Source organism: Carcharhinus amblyrhynchos, chromosome 28 (assembly GCF_965287045.1).
Source record: "Carcharhinus amblyrhynchos chromosome 28, sCarAmb.v2.hapA, whole genome shotgun sequence".
Classification (NCBI taxonomy): Eukaryota; Metazoa; Chordata; class Chondrichthyes; order Carcharhiniformes; family Carcharhinidae; genus Carcharhinus; species Carcharhinus amblyrhynchos.
The window spans coordinates 6,395,700-6,413,836 of NC_137351.1; the positions used below are offsets into that span (position 1 = coordinate 6,395,700).

Here is an 18,137-nt window from a genome sequence, read left to right on the forward strand (position 1 = left end):
CTGTGTAAGGATTTGAACACAGGGATGAGAATTTTAAAAGTAAGGCATTGGTTGACTGGGTGCCAATGTATGTCAGCAAGCATGGGGATGATGGTGGACTGAGATGTGGGCTTAATCGAACCCCCAGGGGAGGCTAGGTGGCTGGTAAGCTGCATAACCCTGAGAGGGGGGGAACCCATGCATCTCATTTCCAATAAAAAGTCTGACAACACCAGGTTTTAGTCCAACCTATTTATTTGATAATATACTCGCAAGCTTTCGAGGAAGAGGGTAACCCCTCGAAAGCTTGCGAGTATATTATCAAATAAATAGGTTGGACTAAAACCTGGTGTGGTCAGACTTTTTACTCTCATTTCCAATGGCAGGAACCAAAAGACAAAATGCTGGAAAATCTCAGCAGTTCTGGCAGCTTCTGTAAGGAGAGAAAAGAGCTGACCTTTCAAGTCCAGATGACCCTTTGTTGAAGAGTCATCCAGATTTGAAACTTAGGTCCATTTTCTCTCCACAGATGCTGTCAGACCTGCTGAGGTTTTCCAGCATCTTCTGTTTTTGTGGCATTAAGAAGCCTTGGTGAATCTGGAGTCTGTTGGAACCAGGGGGCCGTGAATTGGATTCAAAACTCCAACTCTATTTTTGTGTTACTTTTCTTGTAATAACAATGTCCATATTTCTCAACACCTTGGCACAACTCCATTCAAAATGGAAAAAGTAAGGGTGTCAGCAGGAGATGGGTTGAGTCAGGGAAGGAGGACTTGTGACATTATGGAGGTAGAAATAGGAGAACTGAGTGATTCAGAGGTTAAAAAAATCAAAATTTCAGAGTAGAGTCAAATAGAAAGGTAAACAGTGCCCTGCCTTAGACCATAGCCAGAGGGAGGGTGTAGAATTGGATTTTTTGGGAAAGGAGTTTGTGGTGAGGGCTTAAGACAATGGCCTTAGTATTCTCAATGTTTTCCATAGAGTGGTCAGCTTGAGATTTGATAGCATCAAGATCATATCAATTCCCCATCTAACAAGCAGCACAACATTACGCAGGAAGCAGCGAGGGGATAATGTGGCAATGTCACTAAATTAGTGGTCCAGGGTAATTAGTGGTCAGGGAGCCTCACAGCACCAGGAACCTGGGCTCAATTCCAGTGACGGTCTGTGTGGAGTTTATACCTTCTCCCCGTGTCTGCGTGAATTTCCTCCGTGTGCTCTGATTTCCTCCCACAGTCCAAAGATGTGCGGTTAGGTTGATTGCCCCCACACTAAATTGCCCCTTAGTGTCAGGGGCATTAACAGGGTAAATATGTGCGATTGTGGGGATTGGGCCTGGGTGGGATTGCTGTTAGTGCAGGCTCAATGGGCTGAATGGCCTCCTTCTTCGCTGTAGGATTTTATGAAATCAAGTCCTATTCTAGTGGAACTGAAATTTAATGAATAAATCTGGGATATTAAAAGAAAAATCCTCACCTATGAAATTGTCATGGGTTGTTGTAAAAACCCCTTTTGTTTGCTAATGTCATTTAGGGAGGGAAATAAATCTGCCATCCTTCCCTGGTTGGGTTGATTTGTGACTCCAGACCATAGCAACGTGTACTCTTAACTGCCCTCTGAAATGGCTCCAGCAAAGATCCAGTCACTCAGTTCAAGACCAATTGGATGGGTAACAAATGCTGGCCCTGCCAACAATGCCCACACACCAGGAAAGAATTTTAAAAATGTGATATTAAAATATAGCAAAAATGCAATAGGCCTGGAGAACACAAGTAACACCCCAGGTGCAATCCTGTAGTTTTTCCATCAGTCAGAGATCTTGGCTAAATCAGTTAACATCATGCTGCATTTTGGGATGTTTTATAGCTTTTATGAAGCATTCGCAGCCCACTTTTGGCCCATTCCTCTATTTTCACCATCTTGAGACCTTGCTTTTGGAAACAAAATAAAGTGCCTCTAGTCTGGCAGGAACCCATGTCTTTCCAGGCACCTTTGTTGGATTTAATAATTAAAAACATGCAGTAATAAACTCACTATACAAAAAAAATGACAAGGTTTCTCAAGGTAAAGTACTTCATCACAAAGTTCATGAAACAAAATGAATGAAACAAAAAATTTGTACAGCAAGTATTCAGCCAAGTTGGACTCTATTGAAAAGTATACTGATGTTTTAAAGATTCAAGTATTAAAAACAGCAACTGAATTTCAAATGCTTGATCAGAAAATGAATGGGATCTGAACTTCATAAACAAGCATCTAGTGCTGGGCTCTTGTTTGGTACAGAACAGACATTGATAAGTGCGGCACGGTGACACAGTGATTAGCACTGCTGCCTCACAGTGCCAGAGACCCAGGTTCAATTCCATCCTCTGGTGACTCTCTGAGTGGATTTGCACATTCTCCCCATGTCTGCGTGGATTTCCTTCCAAAGTCCAATTTAGCACTGGCCATGCTAAATTGCCCCTTAGTGTCAGGGGGACTAGCTTGGGTAAGTTTGTGGATTATAGAGATAGGGCTTGGGTGAGATTGTGGTCAGTGCAGACTCGATGGCCTGAATGGCCTCCTTCTGCACTATATGATTCTAAGCGATATCGTGGTGAAATTTAGTTGAGCTTTAAGTTCCTGTTTTGTTCTATTTTATCAGTGAGAAAGGAATCCCCATGGATAGACAGACCGCTGGCTATCCAGTTTGTTTCACTTATCTGAAGTTCCTGATTTTCCTTGCTTCTTCTAAAATGTGTTCAAATTCCTTCAGATGTGAGAGTGGAATGGATTTTGTATAATCCCTTTAGATGGGCAGGCTCGGTTTTGCTGTCCATTGCCTGGAAATGACCGATGGTTTGGAGATTTAATATTGTGGCTCCATTGCAATGGAATTAACTCTTAGAGTGAGATCTTACCAGCCGTTCACGCCATGTTCTCACTGCAGCGAAATTGGAGAACTTGAGCCTAGCCAAATCTCCGTTCACTGCTGCGGGATGGGAAAAACCAGCTGGCATGAATGGCTGGAAAATTCCAGCCCTAGCTTAACATAATTCTACTGGAAGAACAGTATCTCATCCTCCAGCTAGGAACTTTACAGCCTTCGGGTCTCAACTTCAGATGATTTGCTCTACCCCACTTCGACCCCTTTCATTTTACTTAATTTTTTACTGTTCTCTACCTTTCATTTTTTTATTGTCTTTCTTCATTTTTCTTCCCCCCCACTCTTTCCCCCTACTTTATCCTCCTTTCTTTACCTTTTCTCCCCCTTCACCCCCTTTTTCTAAATCTTACCTCTCTCCCACCCATCTCACTCCTCTTCCTCCTCACCCTACATCTACATCTTACCCACTGAGTTTAGCTTCTCTGCTGGTTGGCCATTCAAACCCTTTCTTCCCTCCATGGACTGCCATTAGCAGTGTTCTCCCCTGGTTTCAGTGTCTATGACTCATCTTTCATTCCCTCACCCTGCAGTATAAATATCTCCCACTTTCTATGCGTTTTAGGGTCATCTGGACTTGAAACGTCAGCTCTTTTCTCTCCTTACAAATGTTGCCAAACCTGGTGAGATTTTTCAGCATTTTCTCTTTTGGTTTCATCGTAATTCTCTCAAGGCCGCCACTGCCTGCACAAGTTAAGAACTTGGCCAAATCTCCGTTCACTGCAGCGGGACTGGAGAATCCTAGCTGCGGGCGAGGTTGGAGAATCTGACCCGTAATCTCCAGTTGCTCTAAGCAAGGGTTTCCCAGATTGGCTGCAGAGTTCTATTGATTTAATTTGTTTTAGCAATCTTGGGAAGAGTGCTGCAACCATTTATCTAGTTGCTTGCAATTGCGAGCTACCCTATAGTCCCGAACTTTAGTTCAAAAGGCACCAGGACCTTCAAAGTAGAAATCTGAAAGATTTATCTCGCACCTACCAGGCAGTAATACAATGAGCCAGCAGTTTGCTGTCAAATCTACACAGATAATTGCCCTTTAACAGGACTATCTTTATTATCCTTTGAAATGGGGTCACACATTATGTCAGAACAAGAGAGAGACAGGACAAGAATAGCTAGGATTAGAGCTTCATTTACCATCTGCTTTGTTTAAGTGTCATGGAGCGGGCTATCTGAGTGCTGTTTGACATGATGAAAGGTTCACAGGTCATGTGATGGAACCATGTATAATGATGATGTCCTGTTCAGCGATGTTTCAAGCCACTAGAGCAGATATTTAAGTCTGCAATCGCACAGCCATAGAATCCATTTTGTTCTGAAGGTGGTGGATAAGCTACAAATAGTGTGGGCAGGAGTGTCTCAGGGCAAGTATTTCACATTCAACACCCTAAACACACGCACTGCTGTGCTGTCCCCCACCCCCCCCGCCACTGTTGCCTCCCCCACACATCCATGCTGCCTCCCTACCCGACCCCCCACCATCCTTTCCACTCACACATCCACTCCATCAGCACAGTTCTGAATGAGTATTAACCTAACATAACAACCACTTTGAATTCATTTAGTACTGCTTTGAATACCGATTCCTGGGACTGGTCCTATTCTGTGCTTGCCCCTTGTCAATAAGTGGAAAGATATTGGCCGGGATTCTCCCAAAAAAAACCAAGTGCCCAACAGGCAGGAAAATGGAAAATTTTCACACCTGATTTTTGGGGTGTTCTTACCTGAACAAATCTCCGACATTCTGTGCTTCACAGAGTGCCTCAGGAAGATTCACGCCACAAAGTGTGTGCACTAGCCCCTCTATCACCAAGCTGTCAATCACCTTTCCTGATCACTGGCCCACTGGACCCCCATCCCCCACCATTCCCCCCCCCCAAACTGGGCGAGCCCCAATTTCCCCACTGCCTGGTGGGCAGTGCCAGCGTGCCAGATGGGCATAGGTTTGTATTGCCCAAGGGACACCCTCCCCACTACCCCCCAACCTCCTTCAGGAGGCCTCAATTCCCACCAACAAGGTCAACTTGCTTGTTCCCCATCAATGGAGAGCAATTCTAAATGCCAATAGCGCGAGCCTCTCCCGGCTAATCGGTCCCACATCAATTTCCAGCATGGCGCTGATTACATGAAACAAAAGAGTCTGGGAGACTCGTGATTGGCTGGGGGGCAGCACGGTAGCACAGTGGCTAGCACTGCTGCCTCACAGCACCAGGCATCCAGGTTCGATTCCCAGCTTGGGTCTCTGTCTGTGAGGAGTTTGCACATTCTCCCTGTGTCTGCGTGGGTTTCCTCCGGGTGCTCCAGTTTCCTCCCACAGTCTGAAAGACATGCTGGTTTGGTGCACTGGCCGTGCTAAATTCTCCCTCAACGTACCTGAACAGGCACCAGAGTGTGGCGACCAGGGCATTTTCACAATAACTTCACTGCAGTGTGAATGTAAGCCTACTTGTGACACTAATAAATAAACTTAACTGGTTGAGAGTCCCACTGTGTCTTCCAACCCGCTGTGCTGCTTGAGCAATGCAGCATGCTGGGAGAATCCCGGCTATTATTTTTTTGAGATTGCTGAACTGCTTAACTTTAAAATGTCAGTTTACCTTTTCCATTTTGTCATAACATTCTCCCTCTTTTAAGAGTCTTAAACTGTTCCTAACAACAGGTCATTGGTCTGTTAAGAGGCAAAATTGTTCCGAGTTGTTCGTTAGGTAGTGCACAAGAAAGGCACAGACTGACTCATCGACCATTTAGCTTTTTCCTGTAAGTTTCATTCTAAATCGTTTGTGATCAGGAATTCCCGCTTGGTGTAGGCACAAGAAAGCCCATTTGTTTCCACTCTGCAATTATATTCATTGGAGCTTAGAAGAAAGGACTGCATTCATTGAAGTTTGAAAGATAGGATTGTATTCATTGGAGTTTACAATAGTGAGAAGGGATCTCATCAAAATTTATAAAATTTTAACAGGGTTAGACAGGGTGGATTCAGAAAGAATGTTCCTGATGGTGGGGGAGTCCAGAACTAGGGTTCGTATTTTGAAGTTAAGGGGTAAACCTTTTAGGACTGAGGTGAGGAGAAATTCCTTCACCCAGAGAGTGGTCAATGTGTGGAATTCATGACCACAGAAAATAGTTGAGGCCAAAATGTGTGATTTCAAGAAGAAATTGGATAAGCTCTGGGAGCTAAAGGGATCAAGGGTTATGGGGGGAAGGGGGAATCAGGATATTGAATTTAATAATCAGCCATGATCAAAATGAATGGCAGAGCATGCTCGAAGGGTCAAATGGCCCACTCTGCTTCTATTTTCTATGTTTCTACACAGTCCTTACTGGCTTTAGATGCTGCCAACTTCTGAATAATGACTATCGATTTGCTTTTCTTTCCAAAGGCTAAGGATGAATTGAATGAGACAGAGGAGAAACGAGAGCTGTGTGTGAAAGAGCTTCAAAAACTTGTTGTTGAATTGGCTGACACTGGAGAGGAGTTCTGCAAGACTGTGCTTGAAAAGACAAAGGATAAGGGTGATTCCTTCTTCCTGCGTTTTGTTAGAGCGAGAAAGTATGATGTGAAAAGGGCTTACGATCTTCTCAAAGGTGAGGGATGAAACTGGGTTGATGAAGAGAAGTTGGAGGTGTCGGGATCCGGCTCATTAACACATTTTAGAGATACTTCCCAATGTTGATTTACATTGACCAATTCTCTGCCCAATGGTATCTGATGTTATTGTGGTGCAGGGTTTCACAACAAGGCAGCCTTGATTCATAACAGTGATTTATTGAACGATAGTTAAAACCATATAAGAACAAACTCAATACAGATACATGTCTAGTCCCAGCGATTCCGAGGCTTGCATTGCAAGCTCTACCTACCAGGACCTGTGCCCTGATACCCAGTACGCTCAGGTTCGCACACTTCTTTCCTATAGGCCCTCAGACCCACAAACTGTTACCCTTCAAAAGGGCCACACTTTCACTGAAGTGAATTGCTTTATCTTCACTGGTCCGTTTCCACTCCACTATAAACGGATGGTCAACTTGTTCCTGTTGAGGTTGAACATCAAAGAACAAAGAACAACACAGCACAGGAAACAGGCCCTTTGGCCCTACAAGCCCGCGCCGCCCATTTTAACATTCAGTGAGTGCCTCATTCCAATCCTTCTTCTGCTTCATCATTCAAGCTATTCCAGATTGGTGAAGTGCCCAGCCCCAATTTAGCCATCAGTTAAACTGCACAACCAATGAAATGCAGGTTTAGTATTAAGTGGGATATTGTGGCCAAGATTGTGTACGTGTCCCTGATTGGCCGCCTCAAGCTATTTTCCCCAAGTTAGCTCCGAATATCCCTGGCACTAAGAGAGCTATGCATCCAAGGGCAAGATGGCAAACTTTTGACACTATGCCAATAGTTCACTCAGATTTCTTTCCGGCTTTTTCCGCTCGGCATGGTTTGCTGAAATGGTATTTCGATTGTGAGTCTGGTCAGTAAGTACTGAAAGGCTGTTTGATTGCGAGTGGCAGGATCTGGACTTTATATCGTATAGAGACCACCCAGGCAGAGCCACCAATCCGGAGGAGGAACTTGGCTTCTGCATCTCTCTCGTTCAAGGACACTAGAGCAATTGTCCGTTCCTCTTCCTTATCCTGGCTAGCTCAGCAGACATACTGTAGGCTGGATCGCAGCCAGGAATAGTTTTGGTTTCTGTGGAAGGTCCGAGCTTAAGTCTTGACCCTTCATTGAAACCTAAACAGCAGATGAGACGGCATTCAGCCACTAGAGGCTCAAAAGTTGCTCATTAAAGAGCAGACCAGTCTCTTACGTCTGCTGTGGAGTAATTACTCCTGATGAGACTTAGAGTTTCAGCATGGGAGAGTGGAGCTTTTCTGGATTAATTAGTGCCCCCTCAGTCTGAATGTTCATCTCACCGTTCACTAGACACAGGCAGACATTGTCCAATGATCAAACAAAGCAAGAAATAACAATGTGAGGCGAGGAAGGGGGGAAAATGCAGACACACAAACAAAAAAACAACACACAAACACGTCTTTTCAATAAGTGGGAGACCAAATAATTAAAACCAGATGATCTCCCATGGCATTGCCAGCCAATAATCTGTACTCAGGGGAGTGGTTCTGACAGTGAGCCTGAATTTCCATACACACGACCACTTTCCAGTACTGATTGTTCGATCAGTCGAAGAATTATATACAATTTGCAGCCTAGAAATGAACCATTTTTGCCCAACTAGTCTATATACGGCACGGTGGCACAATGGTTAGCATTGCTCCCTCACAGCAACAAGAAGCTAGGTTCAAATCCAGCCTTGGGTGACTGTCTGTGTGGAGTCTGCACATTGTCCCCATGTCTACATGGGTTTCCTCTGCATGCTCCAGTTTCCTCCCGCATTTCATAGCTGCGTGGTTTAACTTGCCTGGCCATGCTAAATTGCCCCCTAGTGTCAGAAGGATATGGTAAGCTAAATATGTGAGATGAGGGCCTGGGTAGGATTGTTATTGGTGCAGGCCTGATGGGCCAAAAGGCCTCCTTCTGCATTGCAGGGATTCTGTGCTGTATTCATGCCCCACATGAAACCTCCACTCACACTACTTCATCTCACCTTGCATTTTTCTGTGACATAGCTTTTCCTTAACTGCATCCCTGCTATTTGTCTCATTTTAATATTCTCACCACTCTCTGAGCAAAGACGTTCCTCCTGAGTTCCTTCTTGGATTTATTAGCGACTGCCATATGAGAAAATGCAAAAAAAACCCCCAATTATCCTAATCTGAGAAGTGTACTGACACCACAATAAAAGCCCTCTCACCTAACAATAACCCTAACCCTAACTGGAAGAAAAGGGGACATGTCCTCTCTCTGTCTAACCCCAAAAACATAACTGGGATAGAGAGAACTATCAGTAATTATGTTTCCAAATGATGAACATTGCTGTGTTGAAGTCCTGACCCCAGGCAAAGACGTTGATTAATTCCAGTTTGTTCTCTCCTCTAGGTTACGTCCGTTTTCGGGAGCAGTACCCTGAGCTCTTTGAAAACCTGACACCGGAGGCCGTACGCAGCACTATTGAGGCAGGTTACCCAGGCATTCTCCAAAACCGAGACAAGTATGGTCGCGTTGTATTACTCTTTAACATTGAGAACTGGGATTACGAAGAAATTACTTTTGATGAGGTAACAGAGCCTGTCTTCAATAACATTCAGCATTTTCCAAAAACAAGACTGTGTGTTTGTTCTTCTAATTATTTCTTCTCCTCAGTTGAATTGGCTTAGAAAATCCATGGACACCCACCCAGAGGGATAATCTACAACTTGCAAATCATCAAAACCACCTGACTTCCCTTTCCTTTGACATCAATGGCTGATGAAAATCGGACATTGTCTACAATGGGAGGTGATGGCCCAGTGGTATTATTGCTGGACTATTAATCCAGAAACTCTGCTGCTGTTCTGGGGACCCGGGTTCGAATCCCACCACAGCAGATGGTGGAATTTGAATTCGATTAAAAAATATCTGGAACTAAGAATCTACCGATGACTGTGAAACCATTGTCGATTGTTGGAAAAACCCATCTGGTTCCCTAATGTCCTTTATGGAAGGAAATCTACCGTCTTTACCTGGTCTGGCCTACATGTGACTTCAGAGCCATAACAATATGGTTGACTCTCAGCTGTCCTCCAAGGCAACTAGGGATGGGCACTAAATGCTGGCCAGCCAGCAATGCCCATGTCCCATGAATGAATAAAAAAAAGTGGGAGCTTGACCTTCAATGCCAGTTTTATACAGTTGGAACTGGTCCCCACGGCTTTATGGCCTGATAGTGGGTGCCCTGAATGTTGGCAAATCAGTGAACTGATACCTGGCACTTGAAAGTCTTCCAGGATCAGCCCCAGGATTGTACTACTGCTAGAGCACTGGAGCACCATCCCAGCATCTCCTATTGAAGTCGCTTTAACCCTGACTATCATAGAATCATAGCATCACTACAGTACAGAAGGAGGCCATTTGGACCATCAAGACTGCACTAATCACAATCCCATACAGCCCTATCCCCTAACACCATGTACTTACGCTGCTAATCAACCATGACGCCAAGGGGCAATTTATCTTAGCCAATCAATGTAACCCGCACATCTTTGGAGTGTGGGAGGAAACTGGAGCACCTGGAGGAAACCCATACAGATATGGGAAGAATCTGCAGACTCCACACAGAGTTGAACCTGGGTCCCTGGAGCTGTGAGGCAGCAGTGCTAACCACTGTGCCACTGTGCCTTATCCCCTGGATTTATAGTGATTTCAACAAACATGGCTGCTATTACACGGGATTCTTGATTTGGATATCACACTCTGTGATTCTTCTCATGAGAGCTTGCAGTAATCTCGACGGTGACCATGAATGGAGCATTGTGCCCTTCCCCTCTGCACTGATCATCTCAGTTCCCTGATTTGCATGGAGAAGATTTGCAGGTGCAATCAATTGGGGCAGTTCCCCTAATGACTGAAAGAGGCATGGGTAAAATGTCGTGACGTAACTCCTTCTTATCTGTTCCATGCTGGGAAAAGAGCCTGTCACCAATAACTTCTGCTCAAACAACCAACTGAGTGTCTGCAGTCACAGTAAAAAGTCTGACAACACCAGGTTTAAGTCCAACCGATTTATTTGATAGTACACTCACTAGCTTCACTTACGTCAGGTGAATTACCTGACGAAGGGACTAACCCGAAAGCTAGTGCGTTTACTATCAAGTAAATCGGTTGGACTTAAACCTGGTGTTGTCAAACTTTTTACTGTGTTTACCCCAGTCTAATGCCGGCATATCCACATCATGTCTGCAGTCAGACATGAATGGTTTATAGAATGGGTATTTTGAAGGGTTGGATGTTGGAACTCTGGAATCATCGTGCTTGGGAGATCTGATGACACAAAAGCTTTTGGGAGGCCTTTTAACACATTCAGTAAATCATTTTGTATATTAGTTCAAATGAATTCTGCTGATTCTGAGTTACTGTTCTTACTATTAGTGACAAAGTTCTTCTTTCTTTCAACAGTAGGGGTGGCACGGTGGTTAGCACTGCTGCCTCACAGCACCAGTAACCTGGGTTCAATTCCGGCCTTAGGTCACTGTTTGTGTGGAGTTTGCACATTCTCCCCATGTCTATGTGGGTTTCTTTCAGGGGCTCCGATTTCCTCCCACACTCCAAAGCTGTGCGGGTTAGGTTGATTGGCTGTGCTAAATTGCCACTAGTGTCAGGGGATCATTAGGGTAAATATGTGAGGTTACGAGGATAGGGTAGGATTGTGGTCGGTGCAGACTCGATGGGCCAAATGGCCTCCTTCTGCATTGTAGAAATTCTATGAAAAGGTCTTGCAGGTTGGTGCCTTTGTCTTTTGCGATGAAACCAAAATTCTATCACTGTTCTCTTTAATACTGAACATTTTTAGAATGATTAATTTTCTGTCTATTTTTCTCACCGTACAATTGATTACAGCCAGTTACCCCAATCAGGAGTTATATCCAGAGACAAGGCAGCTCAGGCACTGCAGAGATAAATGATAATTTTCCAGTGACACTAGTCTCTGGAGTGGGTTTTGGATTATGAAATGGGAGGGGACTCTGAAATAATGTTTGCTTTTGTGGGGTTTTGCTGGGGTGAATCTATGTGGGAGACCAGAGGTATTTTGGGAGCCAGTATCAGAATCAAGCACCCACTCCACCGTAGGCATAGCATCTTTAACAATGCGCTTCTGTTCGACCCCAATTGCAGGACGTTTCTTTTATATTGCAGTTTAGGACCCTTCCCTATTCCGAACTCTGGACTCTCTGAGTGGGATTGTCAGGCTTAATCCCAAAGCGACTGAATGCTGTGGATGGATTCTCACATCCCAAGCTTCAGCCTAATCCACCCAGGACATTCAAATCGCCAAAGGGTGGCCGATTCCTCCCCCCGGGACCAGACAGAGAGGCCAATTGTGACTCCCCTCTTTTCCAGCTGGTTGAGGTCGACTAACAGACTTGATAGCGGTACTTTGACCTTCCTGGCTTTGAACCCAAATGTTAGAAGTCTCTTTTTTCCTCTCCTTACAAATGCTGCCAGATCTGCTCAGATTTTCCAGCATTTTCTCTTTTGGTGATACAAGTAAATGGCCTCCATATTTTAAGCCAACTGGACCTGTTCCCCAATGTTATAACTTAGGAGCTGAGCTGGTTTGCAGTGGGAGGGACGCTACAAAACAAAAATGTCACTGCCATTGTATCTAAGACCTCATTAATGTGTGCCTCGTTGCCATGTCATTTTGCCAGCAGCAGGAAAGATGGCAGACAGCCTGCCTACCAGGATCCCAATAGAACAAAAGGGCTTCCTTCTACTTCTGCTGGTATTTTACTACAACTTGATTATAGAGCGGGGGGGAGAGTGGGGGCGGGAGGAGGAGGAGGAAGGTGGGCTCCTTTTCAGGCACTCTCTGGCTCACAGAGGGGTCCCTGCTGGCAGTAGCTGGTGCCATCTGCCCCACTCTCAGCATCAGCGAGGCTGCCCTTAGCCACACAGTCCTCCCTTCACAATACTAGGTGCAACCCACCTGACTCAGCTGGCACCACCAGACCCTAGTTTCCTGACTTTAAGGCTGCCATTCTTTAGGTGCAATCCTAACAGTGGCCACCAGTGGTGCTGCTGAGCTGCTGGTCCTGTTTAACAGAAAGGGCAGCCTTGGTAGCAGCCAGTTAATTGGTTACCCCCAACTAAATGCCGCGCCGTTGGTCCCACTGCCTGTGGAAACCGGTTTGCCCCCTCCCCACTTATGGCTGTGGTGGTGGGGCCACCAGGTAAAGTGGAGACGTGACTCAGGTGATGATTGTAACAGCTCTCTTCATTGGTAGATCCTTCGTGCTTATTGTGTGATTCTGGAGAAACTTCTAGAGAATGATGAGACGCAGATTAATGGATTTTGCATCGTTGAAAACTTTAAGGGATTTACAATGAATCAAGCTTCCGGCATCAAACCCTCAGAGCTCAAGAAAATGGTAGACATGCTTCAGGTGAGCGTAGCTGGCCATTAACCAGTGGGAATGATCTTGAGACATGTGTGTCAAAGCAGAACAGATGCGAGGGGCTAAATGGCCCATACCTGTTTTTGTCTTCCTTAGACCATAAAACACTGGAGCAGGATTAGGCCATTTGACCCATCCAGTCCACTCCGCCACTTGAATCTATTTGCAACTACACTTCCTGTTATTCTCCCTCTCTATCCTCATTGTTCTGTGGGCCAACTTAATTTCTCCCCATTTCACTGGCTCTGCATTGTTTCCCACGAGCTGTGTGATTTCTACCAGTGCTGCCCCTAATTTGCCACTAGGAAGAACTTGCTCTCAAGGCTGATGATTCTCCTTCCCTCCTCGTCTTCCTCGGGGAGTCCCAGACTTCCAGTCATCATCTCCCCAGAGCAGCTGAGCTGAAATTGTAGACTGGGTGGGGAGACAACCAAAATGTCTGTGGCACAGTGGTTAGCACTGCCTCACAGTGCCAGGGACCTGTGTTCAATTCCAGCCTTGGGATGTCTGTGTGGAGTTTGCACATTCTCCCCGTGTCTGGGAGGGTTTTGTTTGGGTGCTCCGGTTTCCTCTCACAGTCCCAAAATGTGCAGGTTAGGTGGATTGACCATGGTAAATTGCCCCTTGTATCCCAAAATGTGTAGGTTAGTGGGATAAATGCGTAGGGTTAAAGTAATGGAGCAGGGGGTATGGGGGGTGGGCCTGGTTATGATGTTCTGCTGGAGAATCAGTGCAAACCCGATGGGCCGAATGTCCTCCCTCTGCATTGTAGGAATTCTATAATCAGACCCCATTTGACAAATAGGCTTCAGTGGGGCTGGACTCAAGAACTCAAATCAGCAGGGATCAAAAGATTTCAAAGGGTCTAAACACTGGGCACTAAACATTGGGAAATTGCCTTGGTGTTGTTCTGCACTTATCTAGCAAACATATCCAAAGACACCAACACAAATATAGCAAGGAAAGTATAATTGTCTCATGTCTGTTCTGTTTCTGAATGTTCAGGATTCCTTCCCTGCTCGGTTTAAAGCTGTATACTTCATTCATCAGCCTTGGTATTTCACCACAACCTACAACATTGTCAAGCCTTTCTTAAAGAACAAGCTGCTGGAGAGGGTTAGTGAAATCAGAGGACATTGACTGTACCTTTAAGCATCTTTCTAATCTGTTGCCTTCAAGTCCTATTAAGAATTGCTCCATAATGTTCTGTTCAAAAACTCCAAATAAGTTCTGAAATTCTTTCCAGTCTCAGGAGATCAAAGCTAGGTTTGGAGAATAAATTACTCAGGGATGGTGTTGAAATAGGCAATATAAATTGGCTCAAGAGTTCCAGGAAGGAAAAAGGGACTGATAGAGATGATGGGAACCAAGCTGGACAACTCTTGGCAAATATATCAAATTCATAATAAAAGCAACAAACTGTGGAAGCTGGAAATCTGAAATAAAAACAGAAAATGCTGGATAGATTCAGCAGGTCTGGCAGCATCTGTGCAAGGATAAAGTGGGTTAACTTTGAGTCCATGTGACCCTCCTATATGAGTCATATTGAACTCGAAACATTAACTCTGTTTCTCTCTCCACAGATGCTGCCAGACCTGCTGAGTTTATCTAACATTTTCTCTTTTTATCAAATCCATACCCATGTTTCAGAAAGCAACTATAACTTTCAAATAAAAGTTTTCCGATAAACATTAAAAAACACAAAATAAGATCAATAAGGTTAATCACGTTACTTGGAAATGTTTTTTTAAAATTCTATTCAAGCATGTATAGTGGGTATTAGCAATTTAAATTACAGAGTGGGAAAATGGCAAATGCAAAAACTATTCAGAATGCATTTGTACGATTTATGGGTTTTACAATCAGAGTAATCTAATCTGTAAAATAACAGCAATTGAGATTACGGCAAATTTAACACTTTCACTATTGCCACTTAAGAGGTATTGCAGATTGTGTCATCGATTGAACATGTGCCCTACATACCGAATATACAATCGCTTATCCTTTCAATTATCGATTAAATTATTCACTTGATTGGGGTTGGCACGGTGGCACAGTGGTTAGCTCTGCTGCCTCATAGCGCCAGGGACCCAGGTTCAATTCCAGCCTTGGGAGACTGTCTGTGTGGAGTCTGCACATTCTCCCCGTGTCTGCATGGGTTTCATCTGGGTGCTCCAGTTCCCTCCCACATTGACCGTGGGAGAGAAATGGAACACCCAGATGTGCAGGTTAGAGTGCAATGACCATATTAAATTGCCCCTTAAACATAGAAACATAGAAAAGCTACAGCACAAACAGGCCCTTTGGCCCACAACTCGTGCCAAACATGTCCCTACCTACTAAGCATACCTATACCCCTCCATCTTACTAAGTTCCATGTACTTATCCAGAAGTGCTCTTAAAAGACCCTATCGAATCCATCTCCACCACCACCGATGGCAGCCGATTCCACACACCCACCATCCACTGAGTGAAAAACTTACCCCTGACATCTAGTCTGTACCTCCTCCCCAACACCCTAAACCTGTGTCCTCTTGTGGCAACCATTTCAGCCCTGGGAAAAAGCCTCTGAGAATCCACTTGAACAATACCTCTCATCATCTTACACACCTCTATCAGGTCACCCCTCATCCTTTGTCTCTCCGAGGAGAGTCCCTAGTGTCCCTAGATGTGTAGGTTAAGGGGATTAGTGGAGTAAATACACCAGGTTATGGGGATATTGTTGATTGGGCTGAATGGCCTCTCTGCTGCACGGTAGGGATTCTATGATAATTTACCCTTTAGCGGTGATTTTATTTACTGCAATCTTTTGCCCAATTGGATAACTCAGGACATGGAATAAACACGAACTGTTCCTTCACAGGTTTATGTCTATGGCGAGGAGCTGGAAGACTTTTTCAAGGAGATTGATGCTGACATTCTCCCTGAAGATTTCGGGGGTAACCAGCCCCGGTACAACGGCAAAACGATTGCTGAGAAAATCCTTGGTCCGAGCGTCGAGTCAGAAGATACTGCCCTTTAGTTACTCAAAAGTGGTGTCGAAGAAAGCCTCAGATAGTGAGGGTACAGGGCCAGTTATTACACTCAAGGTTTTTTTTAAAAAAAAGAATTGTCTACTTATTGCACAAGCTGAATTTTTCAGAATTCACTCCGTTTCCTGTACGTAACTGGTGTTTCCATGGCAGGCCCAAGTTGCAATTAATCTATTGCTTGTTGTTGAAATGTGAAATTAGCAATAAAGACATTTTTTATGAGAAGCAAAATGCAGCTCCAGCAGTATTTTAATAAATGCAGATAGGTTTAGATTTACATATACATCGCCTGACCACATCTCTCAGAACCACTTCCCTCAGTATACCTCAATAGGTGCCAGAGCGACTAGGAGATTTTCACTGTAACTTCGTTGCAGTGTTAATGTAAACCTACTTATGACAATAAACTTAAGCAATTGGTGAAATGGATATTAGGCAAGGTCAAACTGAGAGAAAATACTGGGTGATAGTCTAGTGCAGGGGAGGTGATGGCCTAGTGGTATTATCGCTGGACTATTGAATCCAGAAACTCCTGGGGACCCAGGTTCAAATCCTGCCACGCCAGATGGTGGAATTTCAATTCAATTTAAAAAAATGATCTGGAATTAAGAATTTACTGATGACCGTTGTTGATTGTGGGAAAAACCACCTGGTTCACTAATGACCTTAGGGGAGGAAACCTGCCATCTTTATCTGGCCTGGCCTACATGTTACTCCACAGCAACGTGGTTGACTCTCAACTGCCCCCTGAAATGGCCTAGCAAGCCATTCCGTTCAAGGGTAATTAGGGATGGGCAATGGAACCTTTAGGAATATTGACATGAAGAAAAATCTGGGCGTACATGTCCATCGATCATTGAAAGCGGCAACACAAGTGGATAAGGTAGTCAAAGTAGGCTCCGAAAGACCATATAGTTTTAGGTTAGGCAGGTATCATGATCGGCGCAGGCTAGGATGGCCAAAGAGCCTGTACTTTGTTCTTTTTCCTAAATGCTGGCCTGCTAGCAATGCCCATGTCCCATGAATGAATATATTTTTAAAAATCTAATTCAGAGTTAGATGTCTGCAGATGAACAGGATGTGAAAGAGCTGCAAGTGTAAATAGTCACATGGCAATGTGATGCTGTGATGATAGCAGAGAGTTGGCTCAAAAAAAATGGTCAGGACCAGATATTAAATATCCCTGGATACAAGCTGTTCAGGAAGGATAGGGAATGAAAGAGAGGAGGACGGATGGTGAAATATTACAATGTACTGAAGAGGGAGGATATCCTGGAGAGGTCAAGGACAGAATCTATTTGGTTTGAGTTACAAAACAGTAGTGGGACTGTTGTCCTACTGGCTTGTTCGATTGACTACCAGCTAATGGGAAAGGTAGAAGAGCAGATTTGCTGAAAATTAAAGAGCTATAACAGATTATAGATTGGTGATAAAGGAAGGTTTTAATAATCTTAACATAAACTGAGATAGTAACAGTGCAAAGGGCGGGGTTGGAGATGAGTTTCTGGAGTGTGTTCAGGAGAATGTTCTTGTATGTTTTTGCCCCAAGGAGGAAAGAGGTTGTTTGGTCCGGTTGCGGGCAATGAGAATCAAGTGTCAGTAGGGGAGCATTTGGGGAACAGTGATCATTGGGCGGGATTTTACAGTTTCTGAGCGAGACCAGAAATCCCCGCCTGAGAGGTCAATGGAGATTTCCATTGTCAGACCCTCGCCCACTCTGATTCCGTGGCGGGCGACGTGGTAAAGTTTCAGCCATGATGTCATGAGGATTCAATTAGCTATGGGAAAAAGACAAGGAGGAATCTAGAGTAGAAATATTTAGTTGAAGGGTGGCCATTCAAGTAGATTGTGAGCAGACTTGTCCTGGGTAAATTGGATGAACAATTAGTAGGCAAAACTATAACAGAACAATGGACTGCATTTGTCAAGGCAATGGTTTGGGTACAGTTGAGGTCCCTGTTGTCACAAGAGAGGAAGATAGGACAACGAAAACCAACGTTCCTTTGATGATGAAAGAAAGATGCTAGGACTGGAAGAATTAGATGTTAAGCAGTGTCAGGCTAACCTCCCACATTCTATATTCAGTAAACTTGAGACCATCCAGAACTGTGTCTGTGTCTGAACTCACACCATTCATCCATACCTCC

General features: G+C 44.5%; 1 protein-coding gene across 4 annotated transcripts in view; it reads left to right on the forward strand.

Moving 5' to 3' along the window:
* The window catches only part of LOC145359561 (retinaldehyde-binding protein 1-like), a 40,284-nt gene extending 24,045 nt beyond the window's left edge, over positions 1–16,239 (forward strand). For 3 of the 4 annotated variants that reach the window (XM_080214220.1, XM_080214221.1, XM_080214222.1), the window contains exons 4-8: positions 6,286–6,490; positions 8,904–9,082; positions 12,788–12,946; positions 13,964–14,074; positions 15,822–16,239. In XM_080214220.1, the coding sequence (XP_080070346.1) occupies positions 6,286–6,490; positions 8,904–9,082; positions 12,788–12,946; positions 13,964–14,074; positions 15,822–15,980 (813 nt within the window). In that variant the 3' untranslated portion in view covers positions 15,981–16,239. The remainder of the gene's footprint in view (positions 1–6,285; positions 6,491–8,903; positions 9,083–12,787; positions 12,947–13,963; positions 14,075–15,821) is intronic. The other variant, XM_080214223.1, reaches the window with a different exon arrangement.
* Positions 16,240–18,137: the final 1,898 nt, after the last annotated feature.